The sequence below is a fragment of the Marmota flaviventris genome, chromosome X, assembly GCF_047511675.1.
Source record: "Marmota flaviventris isolate mMarFla1 chromosome X, mMarFla1.hap1, whole genome shotgun sequence".
Classification (NCBI taxonomy): domain Eukaryota; kingdom Metazoa; phylum Chordata; class Mammalia; order Rodentia; family Sciuridae; genus Marmota; species Marmota flaviventris.
In genome coordinates, this window is record NC_092518.1 from 117,038,222 (window position 1) to 117,061,326 (window position 23,105).

The 23,105-nt window shown below is 41.4% G+C and overlaps 1 protein-coding gene, 1 long non-coding RNA gene and 1 other non-coding gene across 4 annotated transcripts; 2 read left to right on the plus strand and 1 right to left on the minus strand.

Moving 5' to 3' along the window:
* Nucleotides 1-229: 229 nt before the first annotated feature.
* Nucleotides 230-6,253, minus strand: LOC114084445 (cancer/testis antigen 55-like; the record flags this gene model as incomplete). Its single annotated transcript, XM_071606535.1, has 4 exons — nucleotides 230-1,211; nucleotides 2,291-2,403; nucleotides 3,201-3,345; nucleotides 6,065-6,253. Coding segments are annotated over 4 exons (639 nt in total), but the record flags the coding sequence as incomplete, so codon positions are not given.
* Nucleotides 6,254-12,071: 5,818 nt separating this feature from the next.
* Nucleotides 12,072-17,932, plus strand: LOC139703360 (uncharacterized). 2 transcript variants are annotated; one of them, XR_011705736.1, is made up of 3 exons: nucleotides 12,072-12,672; nucleotides 14,834-14,901; nucleotides 16,658-17,932. It is a non-coding gene; the product is annotated as an uncharacterized lncRNA (long non-coding RNA). The 2 variants fall into 2 exon arrangements; XR_011705735.1 differs by lacking the exon at nucleotides 14,834-14,901.
* A 961-nt stretch (nucleotides 17,933-18,893) lies between these two features.
* Nucleotides 18,894-18,997, plus strand: LOC139703378 (U6 spliceosomal RNA). The gene has a single exon (XR_011705755.1). It is a non-coding gene; the product is annotated as a U6 spliceosomal RNA (small nuclear RNA).
* The last annotated feature ends 4,108 nt before the right edge of the window (nucleotides 18,998-23,105 follow it).

Genomic DNA, 23,105 nt, shown 5'->3' on the forward strand with positions numbered 1-23,105 from the left:
ACACACACACACACACACATGCATGCATCAAGGGGCTCTGTGTTTGACCCCTGAACCATGTCTGTAGGCAGGATGCACCTCTCCCACAGAGTGGCTCAAGGGGGCTGAAGGGTACCATATGGGCAATGTTTTTGTTTAAAAAATCCATTGAGGACCTAATGGCATGCTAGAAAATTTTATTCCCAGGGAGTGAATGATGAATTAACCACAGATGAGCATTATTGCCACTCAGGTAATTCATTTATTGAACTTAATAACATGCGACGTGCTCCTGGTATCTACCAGGCACTATTGTACATGCTGGCTGGTGGGTTAATGAAAACAAACAAAAACTGCCCTCTTTTCATGGAATTACCATACTAGTATGGGAAAGAAGGGACATAGGTAAACACTAAATTTAATAGGTTGAGATGGTGTCAACAGATGGAGAATATTGTGGAAAAATAAAATTTGGGCAGATAGCCGAAGGAGGACTCAAAACTGAAGGCAAGCTGTGACTTTAAATCCTGCCCATTAATGGGCTGGCCCTGCAGCCTCTTAAGTACTTTGCCTCCCTGGGTTACTTCAAAGTCAAACGAGACCACCCACCATCAGCACAGAATCCACTCCTGGCCATGGAAAGCCAAGAATTCAATCACCCCCTGCTTGGGCTGACTAAAACCCACTGTTTCACTCCGAGAGCTCTCTTTCACATTGGCCAAAGAGGAGAATTAAATGGATAGTGGTGGGATCCACAGCCCATGCATCTGTCAACATCCACTGTGGCCTTCCGTGTAATTAATAGCAACGTTACTTCTATCCTACAATCAGGAACCAGTTTTAGCATCTTTTTGAACAGATTAGGCACATCTCTAAAGTGGGACCATGGTCCCCAGGGAGCTACCCAGTAAGTCTACAAGAAAAGGCTAATTTAATGTATTGTTTGGGCTCACTAAGCTTAGCTTTTCTTTAATGGTTTAATACCAGGCCCTTTACTGCCCATGGGAATAAAGACCAACAGGAAACAAAGGGTTTTGCTTTTACAATATGTGCACAGGGGTCATAGAAACTGCTCTCCAAATATAGCAGGACTGAACGCTCTCTACTATGACCACGTCAACGATGTCATTTGGTTGAGGTACGTAACCGGCAGGAAGCTTCAGAGAATCCAAAGTGAAAAAGATGGTGTCGTCCACCACACCATGTCGCCCATGTACACTGCTAATGCAGACCTGTGATGAGAAATGATGGGAATGGTTGTGTAAAAGCACAGTCCATCCTCACCAGCTCTGCACCTCCTCACTCTGCCTCTAACCTGTGGGTCAACTCCAACCCTGGCACTGATTTCCCAACCTGCCTGGCACACTGGCAATGCCAGGGGTGCTTTTAAAACACACCAGTGCCAAGGTCCCACCTCATGCCAATTAAATTGGAATCTCTGGAGACGGGCCCCGAGACTGTGACCAGAGACCTTGGGCTAAATATTACCCACAATAGACATGGATCCTATTTCCCTGAGTTTCCTACTCATCTTCAGGCTGCAGTACCCAAGTCATTACCCAGCTTTTGCCAGTAAGCTCCAGACTCACAACCCACCTCATTCATTTTTTCCCCAAACTTTCTGGCACACAAATTGCTTTTCCTTAACTGTTGCTCTCAGAATTTTTTGTTGTTGTCTGTTTTGGTACTGGGGATTAGACCCGGGGGTACTCTACCATCCCCAGTTACATCCCCAGCCCCTTTAAATTTATTTTTTTAGACAGGGAAAAACTAAGCTGCTGAGGCTAGTCTCCAAACTTTGATCCTCCTGCCTCGGCCTCCAAAGGAGTTGGAATTACAGGCATGTGTCACCATGCTGGACAATTTCTCTCTTTTTCTTTCTTTCTCTCTTTCTCTCCTTGTCTTCCTTCCTTCCTTCCTTTCTTCCTTTCTTTTCTTTTCTTTTTTTTTTTTTGGTGATCCTGGGAACTGAACTCAGCTGAACTCAGGACATGGCCCATGCTAGGCAGATGCCTTACCACGGAGCCACTCCCATATCCCTCTAATAACTTTCTAATACAAAAAAAAAAAAAAAAAAAAAAAAAAAACCAACTACATAACTTAGAAAGTAATTATGCATGTGGTCTACATTACATTTTATTTAGATCCTTTTGAAAGCCCTTCCTTTTCTATAAGAAAATAGGTTTCTGTTTGGCAAGAAATACATGTTCTAGATTTCTAACCACACCCAACAGACTTTCCCTCAAGAAAATTATCGTTAAAGGAAGGATAGGCAGAAACGAATGACCAGTGAAACATGGACACAGATTACCTCATCCACATGCCTACAGTTCATGGGCTTCACGGAGAGGGCATTGATGTTTGAGGTGCCCGGCTGCACGCAATACTCGACCTCTAGCCAGTCGCCCTTATAAGGCACGAAGCCTAAAATAACCATGGAGAGATTTCAGCGTCATTATCTCTTCACTTAGGCCACATTCCATTTCATAAGTCCCTTTGACATGGTAATACCCTAACACACCTTCTATTGTATGTAAAGTACATTCTGTACACATTTAAACAGACATATAAATCATATCAGTCCTGCTCTTGGAAAGTCAGTTTATATGCCTGTAGCCACCGTTTCTCCTGTCCCGATTTAACAAAGTCAAATGCGGAAAAGTGTCAACCACGTGTCACAGCCAACTTTTTGGCAGCGGCACGGGATTCACTAATCAACTAGCAACATTCACAACTCCTTTGGGAGAGTCAGCTAAGGACATAGGTGAGAGCACATGATTGAACTTGGGTACCTGCCAGTATAGCACTGGCTAGAAACAAAATCTTGGAACTTATCTGCCGATCACAAATAGAATGCAAAAATGAGCATGTGCACACATGTGTGCGCGCGCGCACACACACACACACACACACACAGAGGTATAAGGCTGTCTCCAATCTCATTTTGAAGCATTTCATTTTTTTGGAGAAGGGTATCCTTTTCACTTGCAGAATGTTTTCCTTGACTTAACATTACACACATAAGTGAAATTTTATATAGACATTAAGGACTGCATTCACACAAAGGAGGGAATCGCTGATGTTTTTATGAATATCACCTGTCTGTCCCTGTATCGTGCATTTTTTTCAATTCCTAGGGCCCACGTCACATATCCAAGAGCTGTAAACTGCAGCCAAGTACGTAATAGCCATAGCTCTTTCTCTGCAAATGCAAAACATACCATCACGAACGATAGACAGTGAGAAGCAAGTATCTTTATTAATGTAGACCGCGTCCTTTGTCACTAAGGTGGCACGACTGATTAAAACACTGGTTCCAAGGTCAGATGGCCCAGAATCATCAAAATGGTCAGATATAGCATCCACCTGTAACACATGGAAACGCTTATTACAAACAAAACTAATTTTTACAACAAGAACGTGTATGATCCCCTAAGAATCTCCCTCATAACAACTACAATTCAATGAGTTAGCCTGGTCATTGTAGGTTTGCAAGACATACGATTCCTGTGTCAGAGACAAAGGACTTTGTGACTCACAGCAAATACAGCCACTGCCCACCTCTGTTGAACCGTTGGTGTTCAGGAAATATCTTAAACTACCCTCTTTGACACTAGTCCATATATTTCGCATGACAAGTACATCATAAACATGAGAGGATGCTAAGAATAACGTCTGTGCTTTGTGGATTACAAAACCGCATCCAAAATGTTAATTGTGCATCCGTGTTTAATGTGTTCACAGCACTAGGCCCAAATATGAAAAATATAATGTCCTTGCCAGAGAGGAATTCAAAGTTCAATAGAGAAAATATCTAGTTCTGAACAAGTTGTGATAATGGCTATAAATCATGTTTGAAAATGGGTCTTGCAAATCCCCAGGGGGAGAACATTTTAGCCTTGGAGAGAACGGGGTTTTATTTGGAGGAGGTGAGACTTGAGCTTTGTCTGCAAGAAGACGAAGTCTTTACCTGGTCAAAGGGGGTGGGGGCAGGTGCAGAGAGAGACAGGAACAACAAACACAGGTTGGGAGAACAGGGAGGAAAACACAATTTTCAAGATCTGGTCCTGGGGGAGAAAAACATGAGAGAGAGTTGGAGAAATAACCACGACAGGAAGAGATCTAAAAATGGCAAGTGGCATTAGGGCCTAGTTTTTCTACCACAGAGAGGGTACAAATATTTCAGCTCATCAGAAGTAACGATCCTTATTTAAAATTGTTTTTGATTAGAGCATGATGGCACACTCCTGTCATCCCAGTGGCTTGGGAGGTTGAGGCAGGAAGATCGCGAGTTCAAAGCCAGCCTCAGCAAATTAGCGAGACCCTAAGCAACTTAGCAAGACCCGGTCCGGTCTCTAAATAAAATATATAAAGGGCTGGGGATGTGGCTCATTGGTGAAGCACCCCTGGGTTCAGTCCCTGCTACCAAAAAAAAAAAAATTGTTTTTAATTACACAAACAATACATTCTCATTAAAGACAAAAGGAAAAGACAGATGAATATGAAGCAGAAAACAAGCACCCATCATTTACAGTTTTCCATTGCCTAGAATATATTATGGTATCAACTGTATTATTTCATTCATCATGTTCCAGACATTTTTTTCTGTGAATAAATATATGCCCAGTTTCCAAAACAAAACTTAATATGCCATGCAGTGTTACAGGTTTCAGGTCCTAATCTTTCTCATAAAACAAGACTACTGAAAGGGTAATATAGCATCCCTATGAATGGATTGTCATAATCAATCAATCCAATCCCACATTATGTGTTATTTAGTTTGTATCCTTTGCAATGCATCGCCTACCCCTCTCATTGACTTCTGTAGCGCCAAAGTCCTAGGAGTGATATTTTTTTGGTTCAAAGATTTCTGTTGGAAACATGAGCCCCCAAGATGTAACGTTTTTTCCACGTCTTTTCTAAAGCCTATTTCATTGCTACTCCTATATCAAAACTGATGTCTTTCCAGCTGTCAATACCAATCTCAAGGTCCTTTTGCCCAGATTCACTTTCTTTGGGGAAGAAAGCACCAGGCTCCTGGCTGTCTATCCAGCACCACTTTTGTCAGAATCCAAGTGGGTGATCCTTCATATACCCTCTCATAACTCTGTGCCCTGACTCCACACTAGCTCACAGCCATACTGTACAGCAGGCTGGCGCCCCACCACACCCTGCCCCCACCCAGATTTCACGCCAAACTCCTCTCCCAAATTCCTTTTCTTTTCCCTTGCTACCATCACTAACACAGTAGGGCATACAGACAGATTCAAAGGCTTATGAAGAAACATCTTACCATACACATGGCCTTTCCTTTCCCATCAACAGGGGGATAGAGTGAATTGATCATCCAATTCACCGTAAGGGACAACTGGGTAGCAATTAGCAAGCCAAGATATGGGTCCTTCTCTCAGACCGCTCACCTCAATCAAATCCAGGCTAGTCAAATGTTGACATGTAAATGCACAGAGAACTTTCAGAAGAAAAGGCAAGTGAATGTGTGTGCACATTATGAGTTGGAATGAGCCCAAGAATTCCTGCTGAACACAAAAGCCACATGGACAACATGGACATACTTATCTTACAGGAAAAATAAACATACACAATAAAGAAAAAAGATGGTGTTGGAGGAAATAATGCAAGAACTCCATACCTTAATGAAGCTACGAATAAGAAGTTTAAAATGCACCGTGTTTGACGTATGTATTCCACCTTGAACGCATACCTCAGAAAAGGAATATATATATATATATATATATATATATATATATACATACATACACACACATACACATATATATGTATTTTTAGTTGTAGATGGACGCAATACCTTTATTTTATTGTTTTTACATGGTGCTGAGAATCGAACCCAGTGCCTCACGTTAGGCAAGCATTCTACCACCGAGCCACAACTTGAGCCAGAAGATGGCTCTTTACCAGAAAATCTGTAGAATTTTATAGAGTCCAATGATATCATCATTAACAATTATTTATTTATTATTAATTAATTAATTAATTAATTTGGTACTAGGGATTGAACTCAGGGGGCACTCAACCACTGAGCCACATCCCCAGCCCTCCATCTTACTTTGATGGCTTTCAACACATGAGATGCTTTATCTTCTTCCACAAGTGCAGTAACCTTTTGACCAGCTTTCAGAGGCACATTACCAGTCACAGCATCAGTACTGAAGTAGATGGACCCATCAATCTGGCCATAATCAGTACAGAAAGTTGTCACAACCCCCTGTATAGTTCTCAAATTGCTGTCACCTATGACACAGAAAAACAAAGATCACATCATTTAAGCTCCAATGCAAATGCCCACTACAAATAAGTCCTACACTGGCCCTGAGCACATTTCTTCACTCCTCGGACCTGTTTTCACCTTTAAACAACGTCGATAAGTTTCTGTGCCTCGGGGTTGGTGCGAGTATTAACTGACACATAGATGCCACCTGTTAGGAGCTGTGAGTGCCCTGCCCAAGTGAGAGTGTGAATGTTGATGCGATCACCATGGCTGCATGCAGGAGACTCTAAGCTTCCAGGACGGCTGCGACGACCCTTCCTCAACATCACCAGCAGTTTCTCCAGATCCTTCAACATCTCCCGGAAGCAATAAAAGGTTTCGGGAGACGTTAAGACTCGCGCCCTCGGCTTCAAATACATGCCTATTTGGGTTAGAGACCAAGTTCACCCCCGAATTAGGGCGGTTCACGTCTCGGGAAATGGAAAGGGGTGTCACGCAAGGGGGTGGCAGCCGCAGGGCCTTCTCTGTGGCCGTCTAAACACCCTTCCCCTTTGGACCAACGGGAGACTTAAGATCGAGGTTCGACGGAGGACCCTGGGCCACCCTCACTCCAGGCACACCATGGCAGCACCCCCGCTGCCCTTCCGGCTAGGCCCGAGCCCCGTGAGCCCCGTGAGCCCCGTGAGCCTGGGCGGGCTGAGGAGAGGCCCCCTCTGAGGAGGCTCCTCCTGTGGAGGCCAAGGGGACTCACAGAGGACTACCTTGCAGCAGCCTCTGCTGCCCCTCATCAGGTTCCGCCCTCTTCCGAAGTAAGGCAATAAACCCTCTCAGGATCCTGAGCATGTTGCTACCACCACAGGCCTGGGGGCCGCCCTCGCCACACAGACCAAGCACCAGGCCTCCTCTGTGGGACGCCCTAGCGTCACAGCGCCCCCTTGACCCCTCTGCTTCTCTTCCTCAGCCTCTGTCAGGTGGGACCACGGAACTGCTAGTGAGCAGCCCTCAGGTGAGCCAGGGTCATGGCGCCCCCACCCGGGCTCACAGGTGTGCCTTAACCTCCCCAGACTGAGAGGGCCCTGCAGGGCACACCTCTTTCCACCTTCCAACCAATGGGAATGCAACACCACAGAACATGCCCCCTGCACCCTGAGCACACTGGTGAGACTATCCTAAGGGGCCCTTAGATCGGATGGGTGGAGCCTCAATTTCCCCACCCGTTGCTTCTTATTGGTTGCAGACACACACGTGATCCTCAGCTGCATTCCCAAAAACTATAAGCCTTAGTACATTCTACACATGAATGAAGGTAGATTTGTGCTCAGATCATCTCTCTCCTCAAGTTATGAGCTCTTTTCTCCATTTTCTTAACAGAAAATGGAACGGAAGGGCTTTACAATATATATTTTTTTTAAGTTTAGCCAGGCATAGTGTATGCATGCCGGTAATCCCAGCAGCTCAGAGGCTGAGGCAGGAGGATCTTGAGTTCAAAGCCAGCCTCAGTAAAAGTGAGGCCTAAGCAACTCAGTGAGACCCTGTCTGGGGATGGGGCTCAGTGGTTGAGTGCCTTTGAGTTCAATCCCCGGTGTTCACCCACTCAAATCTTAATTTTAAGTTTATACAATTTCTTTATGATTTTTGTTGGTACATTATAATTATACATAATAGTGGGATTCCTTGTGACATAATCATACATGCTTATAATTTGATGAGTCTCATTCCTCAGTACATTTTTTTCCTTCCTCTCCTCTCCCAACTCCTTTTCTCTATAAGTCTCCCCTTTATTATATTTAAATTAATGTATTATATATAAAAGTGGGATTCACTTTGGTATATTCGTATATGGACACAGCGTAATTTAGTGGATTTCACTCTCCAGTATCTCCTCATGCCTTTCCCTCTCCCTTCTTCTTCATTCCAAGAAGGGATTTTAGAATTTCTATGTCATGAGAAATCTGAAGCTTTTCTCCAACAAAATAATTTCTTTCACATATTCTACTACCGTCCTAAAAACTCCATTGATTTCAGTGAGAACCTTATAAAGCAAGCAGTTACTATCCCTGCCCAACCTTCCTTATTCAGAAAATCAGGTTCCTCTAAAACAACAAGAAAGTACGTTTCTGTTTAGGCAGAGTGGGATGTCTCTATGGGGCACTCTTTGCTTAACTGAATGCTAGTATTTCATTTCCAGGATCCTGAAACACTCTGCTTGTAGTCTGTGTTAGTCTGCTTCTCATCCCTGGGACCAAAATTCATGGCTACAAAAACTCAAGAGGAGGAAAAGTTTATTTGGGGTTCAAGGTCATAGAGATTTAGTCCATGGTGAGCTGACTCCGTTCCTTTGGGCCTTGAGAAAGGCAGAACATACCAGTGGAAGAGCTTGGTGGAGGAAAGCAGCTTTGCTCCTGGCAGGAGGTGGAAGTGGGGGGGCAGGGGGAGGAAGAGAGAGGGAGGAAGAGAGAGGGAGGGAAAGGGAGAAAGGGAGGGAGAGGGAGAAAGGGAGGGAGGGGGGGAGAGAGAGAGAGAGAGAGAGAGAGAGAGAGAGAAAGAAGCAGGGGGATAAGGTACTGAGAGGAGGAGCCAAAAATATGATAGGCAGACAGGGCAGAGATCTCCATAGCAGATTTCCATAGCAGCAATTGTGTGTGCAAAGTCTCTGATCCAGCCAGCCAGCTAACCATGGAGCACATGAACAGTGCACGATCAACATCCTGATTGGACAGAGGGGGTGCATGCTCACCAAGTATCTCACTCTGGGTGTAGCAATTCCCCTCCCTAAAAGTCATTAGCCAGTAGATTTAAAAGTTACCTCCAGCAACACCATATAAACCCCTGGACAGCCACACCTCAGTGACCAGTCTCTTGGGACCCCTTCCTTGTGGTAGCTGTTTCCTGTCTGTTAAAATTCTGTTATTCTACTATACCCTCCATTGTCGACAGGTCTCATTCTTCAGATCCTAAATACATCTCACTGCATCTCAGGTACAATCCCCAAGACCACACCTCCCAATGACCCACCTCTCCTAGCCATACCCCCACCACCTGCTCATAGTTACCACCCAACATTATAGTCCATCATTTGCTTTTTCAAACCAATCTCAGGGTCCTCTGAGTGGACACTTCCAGGGAGAATCTAAAGGTGCATGTTTTTGCCTGGCCCAGGACACAGTCAGTCTCACTCAGGGTGGTATGTCAGGCGAAGACACAGCAGATGCAAAATGGTGTGGAGTTTAAATCCTTTGATTGAATCCTTCAAAGCCCAGGGATGGGAGGGGTGCTCTGTAATAGCACCCCCCTTCCCCTTCTTTCTCACTTTGCTTTGCAGGCTTCAGCTCCGCCCCCTCCCCCCTCTGGTATCCCGCAGTTCTCTCTCCGGTCTCCCCTCCGTCTCTGGCTCTGTCCCTTTATCATGTAGATTTACAAGGCATTCTTCCCTATTTTAAAGAGGCTTTCTCCAGTGCATAGGAAGGGAGGAAAACAATCTATATAATTCTGGGATCCTCTTTGCCCAGAAAGTTAGGTCCCTTCCCACAAAGATGGACAGGAACCCCCTCTGTGCCCACTGAATGCATCAGATCTAATTTGGGGTGGGGGAGGGGGTGAAAAGGAAAACTGTTAGGGACAGGGTTGTTTAGGACAGAGGGGGCGGTGCAATCATTAGGCAATCAGATCACAGGTAGGAAGTAGGCAATTCATTTAAGCTCTAATCGGATGTTCAGGGAAAAATTAATCAAGACACTGAAGGAATAGGACCAGGGGAAGAGATAGTTAACCCTCTGACCAAATTGGTTGTCTTTCTTCTGCTTCATGCTCCTCTCGCTGAGCTGGAGTTCATTTTGAGTCCCCCATTTTTTGTTTTTTTTTCAAAGCCCAAAGCCATCCTCCTTTTCCAATAGGGGACATCTAGTGACAGGGTGTGAGGGGCACACTGTGACACTAAACCATCCTGCACTGCTTTTCCTCTTTGCTTTGTTTTGGGGGACTTACAACAAGGAGCTTCTACTGGGAGGCAGTGCTGTCATCAAAACCCCTGAGACATCTGGATGTGGTCCCCTAATTAACAACATCACCTGAAACAAAACAACACACACACACACACACACACACACACACACACACACACACACATATGCAAAACATCACCTGGTGCTACTTTCAGGGCCAGTGTGGTCTTCCTTCCCTTTTCTTTTCAAGGACTGGAAGATCCTGGCTCCACCCAGAGCTGCTGGCAGACTAATGAATGGTCCCAGCAACTCTGTGCCTGATCAGCAATGGGCTGAAAGGAACACTCTTGCAATTTAAAAACACTGTCATCCTTCTACAATAACCAACCCCCTTGACCAATGGCAGTCACTTTCAATTTCCCTTAATTCCTTGAGCCCGAGGCACCCTCTAATTTACTTTCTATTGTTATATGATTGGGTTTTTTTTTAAACCGTGCATCCGTGGCTGCCACCTGGGAATAATATTGTCCCTAGGAGACTTTTGACAGTGCCTGGAGATAATTTTGATTTTCACAACTGGCCAGGTGGGGGCCGTTGCAACTGGTATTTGGTGGGTGGAGGCCAGAGATGCTGCAAAGCATCTGACAATATCCTTACAACAAAGTACCCAGCTCAAAATGTCAAATGAGTTGAGGAACCTCATTTATGATACTTTCTTTCTTTCCTTCCTTCCTTTCCCTCTCCCATTTTTTTTTTTTTTTTTTTTTGGTATGAGGGATTGAACCCAGGTGCTTAACCACTGAGCCACATCCCCAGCCCTTTTCAATTTTGATTTTGAGACAGAGTCTTGCTAAGTTGCTCAAGGGCTCACTATGGCTAAGGCCTCCTGCCTCAGCCTCCTGAGCTGCTGAGATTAGAGGGGTGTGCCACCACACCTGGCTCCCCATCTATGATTTTGGTCAGAAGTCCTAATGAATGAAATGTGTACATGCCTAACAGGTGGTTTTTAGTTAAAGTACTTTACAGCAGGATTAGCCTTTATTTTCTTATCTTTCAAGCAGGTTAAAATACTAGTGGGGGAAAATCAACACTTTCCTCAAGGAAGACTCCATGATTGACCTTTCAAAGTAACTCCTCTATACTTGGTTACCTGGGAAAACCACAGGATTAGAGCTCACAAAATTTATTTCAACAGAGTCTGTAGTGAGTTTTTATTCTAAGAATGCCAAAATAAGTAAGTGCTATCCTGAGAAGCATCGCTGGAGGCCTGATACCCTTAGAGCTGTGCTGTTGCTCATGATGTGGGTCAGTCTTTTTTAAAAGGTATTTCTTACAGCAATAAAAATGTGAATTTGTTGTTTTCATTTTTTTTGTGACAAAATACATATACAATAAATGTCTGAGGATAAAAGGAAAATATACTCTCTTCACCCCAATTGTTACCGACCCTATGGAGCTCAACCTCCACCTCTGCTACCTTCAAAAACGTGGATACATTTTAGTGCACCCTTTCCTGCTGCAATGCTCAAGTCCAGCATTCCCTTTTTAATCTTGCTTTTTGGTTTTTCATGGATAATGGTTCTTCTTTGTATGTGCCGCAACCTGATAAAATCCTGAGTACAGAGCAAGAGTGCTCCTGTTTTGGGGTGAATTCACGTGAGGTGGATTGTAGAAAAGTCCAAATAAAACCCTCAAGGAAAGAGTATCAACAGGACAGCCACATACCATTGTATATACTTTCAGTGTTCCCTAGTTTGACATTTTATTACTGGTTTGCAGATAAAATATTGATAAATGTGGACTTTGAGGTCAGACTGCTTAAATTTAAGGCTGTCCTAGACTGTGGGACCATCAGCAATCACATTTGGATTTCTTCTCTTTCTCTGCTCTACATATAGTCTTGAAAGACCCCAGCCCAATAACTTTAGGCCCAGTAATAAATCACCAGGGCTTGCTTCCGCACCTGCACAGACGTCAGATGTATTTTTCAGAAAATCAGTTAAGTGTAACCGATTAAAAGGGAAAAACAGGATGGTTGGGAAAGAGCAGAAGAATAGATTCCAGGGCATGCCTGACTAAACAGGGGCTAATAAGCAGGAATAGAAAAAAAAAACAGAATGTTCATATGTAACTGTCATATGGTGTAATTCCAGGAACATAAAATGAAAAATAACTTTACCCTTTAGGTAACCTGTATGTTGGGTTCAAAATAACCAATAAGAAACCTGTTGCTTACCGCGCGCGCGAAACCTGCTCCTTGACCCTATAAAAAATCCTGTACCCCAAAGCCCGGTGTGCCAGTTCACCGAAGCTCCGGCTGAGGTTTCGCTGGGCACCCGCAGGCGCCTGTGTATCAATAAATCACCTCTTGCGTTTGCAGCCAGTGCCTCGTGCGTCTTTCTTGGACAGGGAATCGGTGGGTCTTTCATTTGGCGAGCCAGCCAGGAGAACTCCTGTAACCCCGTCCGGATCCCTGCCCGAGGAACACCCGATAACCACTGGGAGGTAAGCTGGCCAGTTCGTGTCATTTTGTGTCTCTCTCTGTCTGGTTGTTATCTTGTTATCTGTTCATGCGCAGCGTCTGTACGATTACGCGTAATCGCTCTGTATTCTGGGCAGCTTGAGAAGGAGTTGACGAACTCTGACTTCTCCCCTGCCACCCTGGGAGACGTCCCAGGGGCTCAGGGAGGCCCATCTTGGGGGGCCTCCAATGTTCTGTAGAGTACACTGTACTCGTGGGTGACGGAGGTGACGGTATCCCTCCTCTCCCTAATCCGTCAGGTACGTTCGGTTTGTGCTCGAGCCGCGCAGCGTTCTCTGTGTCCAGTCTGATATTTGTGTCTGTCTTCTTGCCTTTGCCCGAAGCCGCGCAGCGTTCTTTGTGTTTTGTGTCCTGTCTGATTTGTATCTGTCTCCTTGCCTCTGCATTTTCTCATTCCACCTGAGACTAACATGGGACAATCTATAACAACTTTAACATCTCGCTTTGACTTTTCTCAAAGCCCTATCCTCATTATTAAATTAGTGTTAATTGGCTTTAGAGATGGGAACCAAATTTTCAGTCACAAATTTTAACACTCTCAAGGGGACTTTTAAGGAGTCCCCACTCTGCTCTCTTGGGGAAGCTTAGCACTCGAAACAACTGCAAGCAGAGGATGGACTTTTTGGGAGCTGGCTACTAAAAAGTTAGAAGAAAAAAAAAAAATGCCTAATGCCTAAGGTCAAACCAAACTGGAGGAACTGATCCTATGGGTGAAAGATAGGATTAAGGGACTCCCAGCAGCTGCCAGAGCCATTTAGCTCTGGGGAGTTCCCTGGGTCCTTATCTACATCTTAAGGATTACGCTACCTCTGTTTACTTAAAAAGAAGGGACACTAAATGCAGTAAAGCCAGTCACACTGGGACCCTTGATTTTACACCTATATTTGCCCCTACGTGAAAACATCTGGTCCACTCATGGGAAAGTCTATGGTGCCATTGATGGGAGTCATAATTAAATGAAAGTTCAAAACCTGGAGAGATATTTTCTTATCTGGTTGTCTGATTGTTTCTTAGGGATAATCTAGGTTAAATGTGTGTCTAAAAAAAATAATAATAATAATTTTTATTGTAACAATCTGGTATCTGAATGGGTTTCTAAAGCATTGCACTATCTTGCAGTTAAAAGTTGGGTTTAAGCAATTGTTTAATTTGATTTTAGATAGTTCATGCTAGAAAACTTAAATACTTGGGATAAAAAAAAAAAAAATTTAAAGAGTTTCAATTTTGAACTGGGTAGCCTGAAAAGAAATTAAAACGTTGGTCTGGCTCATAAAAATGACATTAAATAATTAAATAGTAATAGTCTTAAAAATTTTCAAAGCTTAATTTCAGATATATATGGTAGTGTGTGGGCAAATTTAATGTAACTCAATGCTACTTTAGAAACTTCAGAACAAGCAAAGTGGCTTAGAGGTACTAAAGAAATTTCTTCTGATGGTAGAGATCCTATTTCCAGTTTTATGTGAACAAGTTTTTCTAGTGTAAAAAGATATAAAATTTTAAATTTTGGAAATTGCTTCTTAAATTTGTATCATAATTTTCAACATCTAAACCTGGAAATATAACTTAAGGTTAAAATGCCTTAGGCCTAAAGTGTCTGCTCAAAATAGCAGTTTTTTTTTTTCCCTGCTCCTTCCAGACCTTGGTCAGGGCTTAAACTGATATGCAAACAGAAGCAGCTTGGAGCTCAGGCCCAAGAAAAAAAAAAAAAAACATTGCAATGGAGATTTCATCTGCAAAAAGCTACGAGGCCTTTATTATTGTTATGTGTGCACACTCTTGTTATGTGTTGTATGTCGGTATGTCTGTATGTGTGTATGTCCATATATCCTACAGTGATATAACAATTGACAGATGAGGAGCGCTCATAAAAAAAAAAAAAATTAAAAATAGATCCAAATATCTTTAATTCACGTGATTCAAACGGTTCAATTTAGATTGGGTAAACAGATAAAAGTAAAGATGTCCTCAAAATTAAGCTTATAAGTTTCTCTAGGTGTTCAAAAAGGCCCTAATAAAATGTTAACTCTGCTTAAATTTAAAAGTTTACAAGTATTGTTTCAAAATGTGAACAAAAGGAGGTTTATGTAATTATGGTGTTATTAATGTGTTCATATCTTCCAGGTATACAAGTCTGTAAGGTAGAAGCTTCAAAAGAACATTATATCAAGCTGGTGTTCTAAAGTTGTATGGTAATTTTAGGCTTAAAAAAAAAAAAAAACATGTTGGAGATTCAATTATATCATTTGTGTTCTATAACTGAACTTGTTATCAATAAGATATGTACGGTTCCATGTTACTTTCTACTCTGAGATACAATTCATGTATTTTTAAGTTAATAAGAGCCTAATCTATGTGAAGGTTTTATTGCAAAACACAAAAGTACATTACTACTTTTCTATAAGAGGTTAAAAGCTTTCAGCCTTTAATTCATGTTTTAGGTGTGATATTAAACTTGAACAACAATTTATGTAAACTTTGTAAAATGATCAGCTTCAGAACTATAGTACTTGAGATTTATAAAGAGCCCTGCCTTACTTGAAATAAGGCTCTGTCCCATCTCACTACATGTGAAAGTGGCTATGAAAAAAGTAAGCCAGATTTCAGTACAGTTAAAGTTGTGTCCAAAAATAGGTTTGTGCCAAGATTACTAGGATCTCAAACAGGAAATTATGATGTATAACCCTGCCAAAATTCAAGGTAGCTATTATATAAGCTAAATATGTTTTTACCCTAGTTAGTTTTGTTTTGTAGTTTGCTTATAGATGGTTTAAGGATTGCCTGTTAATGTTTTAAAGAGGTATTGCTTTAAGAACACAACCTGGGTCAACATAAGATAAGGAGTTATCACCTACAGGATAGAGAGATAGACATTAAAGCCCAGTGCTCTTAATATAAGGCTGTTAACTTATTTGCTGGATGTTTAAGATCAAGTTTTTAAAATTAGTTAAATTAAAAGGGCCAAGAAAACCAATATTCGGCTCTTGCCCTCTGAGTCAGTCTGAATCAGGGAATAGGGGACTTCTCCAAAGGGCTCAGCAACTCTAGGCCACATAACCTCCTGAGCAGGGAGATTAATGAGACCGGTGGAGGACAGAAAGCCAATCGGTGCATTTGCTGTAAAGAGGAGGGTCATTAGAAAAGGGAGACATCCCTGATGCTTCTGAGGGAAGCCATATGGTCAAGCAAGGCCTGGACCCATCCTAGCGCAAATGGCACTAGCAGAACTGAAAAGCTGCTATGAAGTTCCCGAGGACTCCCAGGGAAACTCAGCTGACTGTAAACAATAGGTAGAAACAAAAGTCAGTTTGACTTGCTTCATCTTAAACACTTAGCAAAGACAGTCAAAGCCAAAGCACAGCTGTCCCTGGACATCTTAAATGATAATAATAGTTAAATGTAACTTCCATAAATAAGTAGACTGAAGGCTACAAAAAAGATTCTTAGACAGAAATGCCTGATAACTGTCAAAGGGACTGCTAGAGTAGTTTTAGTCTAAGGCCTTTATTTCTAGCCAACGCAGGTCGGCTTGATGTTTGCTAATATGGTTATCCAGCCCTAAGTAACAGAATTAAAGATTTCTCTATTAGACACAGAGGTTATACTAGTAAAAGGATTTTGCAGGATCAGATGGCATTAAATTATTAAACTATATCTTAAAGAAAAAGACATCTGTAACCCTACATGTTAGTTGTTGTGTTGACATCCCTGACATTTCTGACAATGTGACAAATATCTTTAAAGATTTACCTGCTCAGATGGAAGCCATGTCCTCAGCAACTTTTTCGTGGAAACAATATCCTAGCTCCTAGTTCCTGGTACTGCCTGATGGAAAACATTGTTAATCTTTGTCTTGGCCATTATACTCATTGGCATATTTCTGTGCTGTGGCATTTATTACTGCATCAATATGGTTCCAGTACTAATAAGTTCTTGTTTCTCTTATAGACCACCCATCACTCAAATGGCCCTCCAGCCTATTACTTCTCAATTAGACTTTCATCATGGACCACTCGATAGACCCGATATTTTTAAGGGGGACTCCAAACTGCATGCCCCACGCCGTCCCTTTTCAGCCTGAAGAAGCCAGAAAGATTCTCTTCGTCCCCCTTCCTCACAGCAGTAAGGAGTTCCCAAATTAAAAAAAAAAAAAAATGAAGCCAGATTTAAAGTTAGGTAGTCAGTGTAGTTAGATAAATCGGGGGTCTAATATCAAGTGACCAAGTCTATCACTGTCTTAGAGAAATCTCTCTCTTCCCTCGCAGAAGTCGTACTACAAAATAGAAGGGGATTAGATCTGTTATTCCTTAGAAAAGGTGGTCTCTGTGTGGTTTTAAAGAAACAATGTTGTTTTTACGCTGACCATACAGGGGTAGTCCGGGAAACTATAAAAAAGGTCACTGAAAGGCTGGCCAAAAAAAAAAAAAAAAAAAAAAAAAAATTTGAGGCTCAACAAGGATGGTTTGAACACTGGTTTAACAAATCCCCATGGTTAACTACTTTGCTATCCACCATAGCGGGACCTTTAGTTATTCTGCTAATAATCCTAACGTTTGGACCCTGCATACTCAATAGATTGGTGCAATTCATGAGAGAGAGACTTTCTATAATCCAAACTATGGTTCTAACTCAACAGTACCAGTTGCTTAAACAACAAACAGGGTCACACACAAGCTTAATCCAAGAACCTGAGCAAGCAGAACAATGGATATAAGATTCTATCCATGATAAAGAAAAAGGGGGGAATGAAAGACCCCAGCCCAATAACTTTAGGCCCAGTAATAAATCACCAGGGCTTGCTTCCGCACCTGCACAGACGTCAGATGTATTTTTCAGAAAATCAGTTAAGTGTAACCGATTAAAAGGGAAAAACAGGATGGTTGGGAAAGAGCAGAAGAATAGATTCCAGGGCATGCCTGACTAAACAGGGGCTAATAAGCAGGAATAGAAAAAAAAACAGAATGTTCATATGTAACTGTCATATGGTGTAATTCCAGGAACATAAAATGAAAAATAACTTTACCCTTTAGGTAACCTGTATGTTGGGTTCAAAATAACCAATAAGAAACCTGTTGCTTACCGCGCGCGCGAAACCTGCTCCTTGACCCTATAAAAAATCCTGTACCCCAAAGCCCGGTGTGCCAGTTCACCGAAGCTCCGGCTGAGGTTTCGCTGGGCACCCGCAGGCGCCTGTGTATCAATAAATCACCTCTTGCGTTTGCAGCCAGTGCCTCGTGCGTCTTTCTTGGACAGGGAATCGGTGGGTCTTTCAGTCTCATTTCCTATATTCTAGAGATATGAAGGCAAAATGATGAAATATGCTAATCAGAGGGATTTCTGGTCATAATGATCTCTGCAGAAATGTTGTGGTTTGGGGGACACCCCAAAAGCTCATTTGCGAGACAATGCAAGAACATTCAGAGGTGAAATGATTGGATTATGAGAGTCTTAACCCACTCAGTGGATTAGTCCCCTGATAAGGATTAACTGAGCAGTAACTGTTATTGATAGACCTTTATTTTATTTATTTATATGTGGTGCTGAGAATCGAACCCAGTGCCTCACACAGGCAAGTGTGCTATCGCTGGGCCACAGCCCCAGCCTTAAAACTGATTTCTTTCAATGTCTATAAGTATAAAGCATTATCACCCTTGGCTAGAAAAATGGGACCAAGCTCAATGCATTTGGGAGAATCATTATTTTTTTTTTAATCATAGCAAGAGAAAAAATCTGCATAAGCACCACTAACTCTTTTAATGGTTCTGCCATAATTAGTGTTCTTCTATATAGCAACAAACATCAGTAAGGGGAATGAAATTCCCTTAATGTTAAATCTAGGAGCTTTTCTAATCATAACGATTGCACCTTTTATTCTCCATGTATTTCAACACTCATTGCCTTTGTGGTTTCATAATTTAAATTATCTCATGAATATTCTATTTTCATCTGAATAATGAACTCATTCCTGGATAGGAAAGGTTGCAGTAGCTGCACAAGGGGGCAGTGTGGAGAGCAGGAAGGGAGCTCAGATACCTTGCAAACCGATCTAATTCACAAACCAGCTCTTCTTCTACTGGTCTTCTGGTCTTGAACTTGTGATCTAATTTAAGCCTCAGTTTTTCCTCAGGTGTAAAACAGAGAGAGTATCTGTTTTGGGGTTATTATGTGATCAAAACTGATAATGGTGTTCATATTGGCAGCATATATCCAAACATTGGAATGATACAGAGATTAGCCTGGCCCTTGTGCAAAGATGACATGCATATCTATGAAGCACTCCACATTGAAAAAAAATAATAAGCGACAGCGAACATCTGTGTGCAAGCACGTAATTTACTCTCAATTACCAAAGTAAAACTGTGAAGGTAGTAAGGTTACTATCCCCACTTTACACTGGAGGAAACTAGAACCCAGATAAATTTTTTTCTTTTTAAAAATTTGTTATTTTTAGATATCCACGATAGCAAAGTATAATTTTAGATGTATTATACATACACGGAATATAACTTATTCTTATTCCCAGTGTTGCAGCTACTGAACAGTCTTTCACCAAAGGGACAACTAAAGATTATTAAAGAAGAACAACCACAAGGGTTTTCCAGGTGGTCAATTGGAATGCAACAAAATTTAGTTTCATTCAACAATAATTTAATAAATGAGTTCTATGGGCTGGGTGCATGGGCTTTGTAATGCCTCAAGGGAATGAGAAGGGAGTCTGAAATGTCCTTGGGAGATTACCCAGTGTTCACTGACGAAAAGATCCCAGGTAGCACATTAAGTACCAGTGAATCAAGGTGCTTTTAATAGAACCCTGAGATGTGATTATAATGTAAGCTGTGAATTTCCATGTCCAACAGATTCATTGCACCATTAGAGAAAACATGCGGATTCCGGAAGTCACTCATTCCTGCTTTGCTTGGCCTCCTGATATTCCTCCCCATAGGAAACTCTTCGTAGCCAGAGACATCCAGAGGAGTCTCTTAATTGCCTTCAGGAATGAAGCTACCGACCCGTGCTAGGAGAACTTCTGTTAGCACGGGCCGATGGCTGTCTTTACAATGATTAATTGTGGCACATGGGATATGCTCTCTGAGCTAATCAAAGTACACAGATGTATTCCTTTGTGGGTAAATGTATTGACTTTGATCTATGTAACTGGCAAGCAAATGATAGATAATTTAATTCTATAACTGAGACCAGAGAAAAGTGCAATTTTGGAATGTGAGTCACCAGGACCAGAGATCTTTTGCAGCACTTGAACTTTACAGTGAACCAGGGATGTATGGGGACAGGATGGGAAGGATCACAACAAGCACAAGGAAACACTGTAGGGTGGCCAGAGAGCATTTTGGTGGCACCTTCTTATGAAGATGAAACCTGGATAAACCATTTGAAGACTTACCAAAAAAATAATCCCTGTGTATGAGGGTCCATATGTGTGCACAGAATGAATGTAACTTTGTATAAAAGAACATCTAACATTAGGCCCGTACAAGAGCAAAGAAAATCTAACTCCATTGAAAAGTTTTAAGAATTCACGACCAAGGAACAGTTTGAAAAGATCAGCAGATGCCAATGAAAGGATAAGAAATAGGAATTACCCATCCCCTTTCGAAATATCTGAACTCTTGTGAGAAATCTAGGCTATCTATAAACTTTAAAATGAAGCTACCTAGGAGGAGAGGGAATAGAACATGATTTCAAACCTTTAATTCAACACGTTAGCTTTAAAACCAGGAAAGCATAAATTCTGACCACTAAAGAATATTACAGTATAAAATTCTGGTATTCATTTCCATTTTTAAAAGTATGATATTATCCTTATAAATATTATGACAGCATAATATTAGAAACATCACAAAAGGCAAAACACGGCATTCAGATTTCTCACAAAACCCATTCCCCTACAGAGTTACAATTCTTTTTTATTCAGATGTAGTATTTGTACATCTTGGTGGGGTAGATTATGGTAGACATGGATACAGCGTGTAGTGATCCAGTCAGGTAATAAGCATTTACATCTCTTCAAACATTACTCCTTTTTATGTGTTGAGAATTTCATACTCTTCCAGTCATTCTGAAATACGTGGATTGTTTCAACAAGTATTTACCATAGTGTGTTATGGAAAAATCAGAAGCCATTCCTCCTCTCTGTTTCTATTCCCACTGTCCCCTGCCATTCCCAGTCTCTAGTGAAAACTATTTCCCTTTCCAGTGGATTTTCTAAGGAGATACATTTATGGATTTCCACAAATGTGTGAGAACATATACTTGTCTTTCTGTGTCTGCTAATTTCACATAACATGCCCTCCAATTCTATCTATGTCGATGCAAATGACAGGATTTCATTATTATTTATGGCTGAATAATATTCCATCTTGTATATATACCACATTTTCTTTATCCATTCATCTGCTGTTGGACATCTGGGTTGACTGCATGTTTCAAGTACTGTGGTTCGTGCGGCGGTAAATATGGGAAAACAGGTGTCTTCTGCACATAATGATTGTGCTGTGGTACTAGTGAAATTATTAGATCCTATAGTAGTTCTAGTTTTAGTTTGGGAGCAATCTCAATACTGTTTTCCATAATGGTTATACTAGTTTCATTTCCACTGATAGTGTATAAGTCCCTTTGCTCTGCATCCTTGCCCACATTTTTTTTTTTTTTTGGTCTATTTGGTGTTAATTGTTCTAACAGGGTGAGATGGTATCTCATGATTGTTTTTTATTTCCGTTTCCAGCATTTTTTCATATCCTTGCTTTTTGCCATTTCTATATCTTCTTTTGAGAAGTGTCTCTAGTTCTTCAGGCCATTTTTAAATTGGATGATATTTTTTGGTGGTCAGCTTTTGGAGCTGCTTGGTGTATATTCTGGATGTCAGTCCAGTGTATGAATAATTTGCAAACTTGTTCTTGCATTTTGCAGGTTGTCTCTTAACACTTGATTATTTCCTTTGCTGAACAGAAGCTTCTTAGTGGTATGATCCCACCTGACTATTTTGACTTGTGTTGCGTCTGCCTTTGAGGCCCGATCTCAGACATCATTATCTACACCATGGTCTTGAAGTAATTGCATAGTTTCAGGTTCTACATTTAGGTCTCTGATTCATTTTGAGTTGATGTTTGTGTATGGCGAGAGGAAAGCATCTAAACCTTGTCTAATTGTGCTGGCACTCTTTTTGGAAGAGGCTGTCTTTTGGACACTGTACGTTCTGCATGCTTCTGTGAAAAGTCAGTTGGCTGTACGAGCATGGATTGATTTTCTAGATCCTCCAATCTGTTCCATGGGTCTCTGCCTGTGTCTGTTCTGATGGCTGTACCATGCAATCCCCAATACTGGAAATTTGTAGTATGTTTTGAAGTCAGGTATGTGATGTGCCTCCAGGTTATCCACCCCCCTCAGAATCACTTTGACTATTAAGGGTCTTTTGTGGTTTCAAGCGTTTTTGGATGATTGTATATATTTCTTGAAGGAAACTCATAGATTTGTTTTGGTAATATGGTAATTTTAGCAATATTAAATTCTTTTGATATAGGAACATGGGATAGGTTTTTATTTTTTGTGTTCTCTACCATTTCATTCATCAGTGTTTTATATGATTTTTATGGTACAGATCTTTCACTTCCATGATTAGGTATCTTTCAACATGCCTTATATATTTTTGCCTTTGTGAATGCAATTACTTTCTTAATTTCTTTTTAAAAAATATATTTGTTCTGTTTAGCTACACATGATAGTAGAATATATTTTACATATTATGCATACATGGAATATAACTTAAGATCTCATTCTTGTGGTTATACATGATGTGGAGTTTCACTGGTCATGTATTCATATATGAACACAGGAAAATTATGTCTAATTCATTGACTTTCCTATTCCCATTCCAACTCTTTACCTTCATTCCCCTTTGTCTAATCGAATGAACTTCTATTTTTCCCCACTGCCCCCTCCCTTTTTGTGCATGAGCATCCATGTATCAGAGAGAACATTACCTTTGGGTTTTGTTTTTTTTTTTTTTAGATTGGCTTATTTTGCTTGGCATTATAGCCGCCAGTTCCATCAATTTACTGGCAAATGCCATTATCTCATTCTTCTTTATGGCTGAGTAATATTCCATTGTGTATATACCATATTTTCTTTCTTTATCTATCTATCTGTTAAAGGGCACCTAGGTTGCTTCCATAGCTTAGCTATTGTGAATTGTGCTGCTCTAAGCATTGATGTGGCTGTGTCATTGTAGTAGGCTCATTTTAAATCCTTTGGCTATACACTAAGGAGTGGGATAACTGGGTCAAATGGTAGTTCCATTAAATTTTTTTTCAGAGATCTCCATTCTGCTTCCCAGAGTGGTTGCATCAGTGTACAGTTCCACCAGCAATGTGTGAGTGTA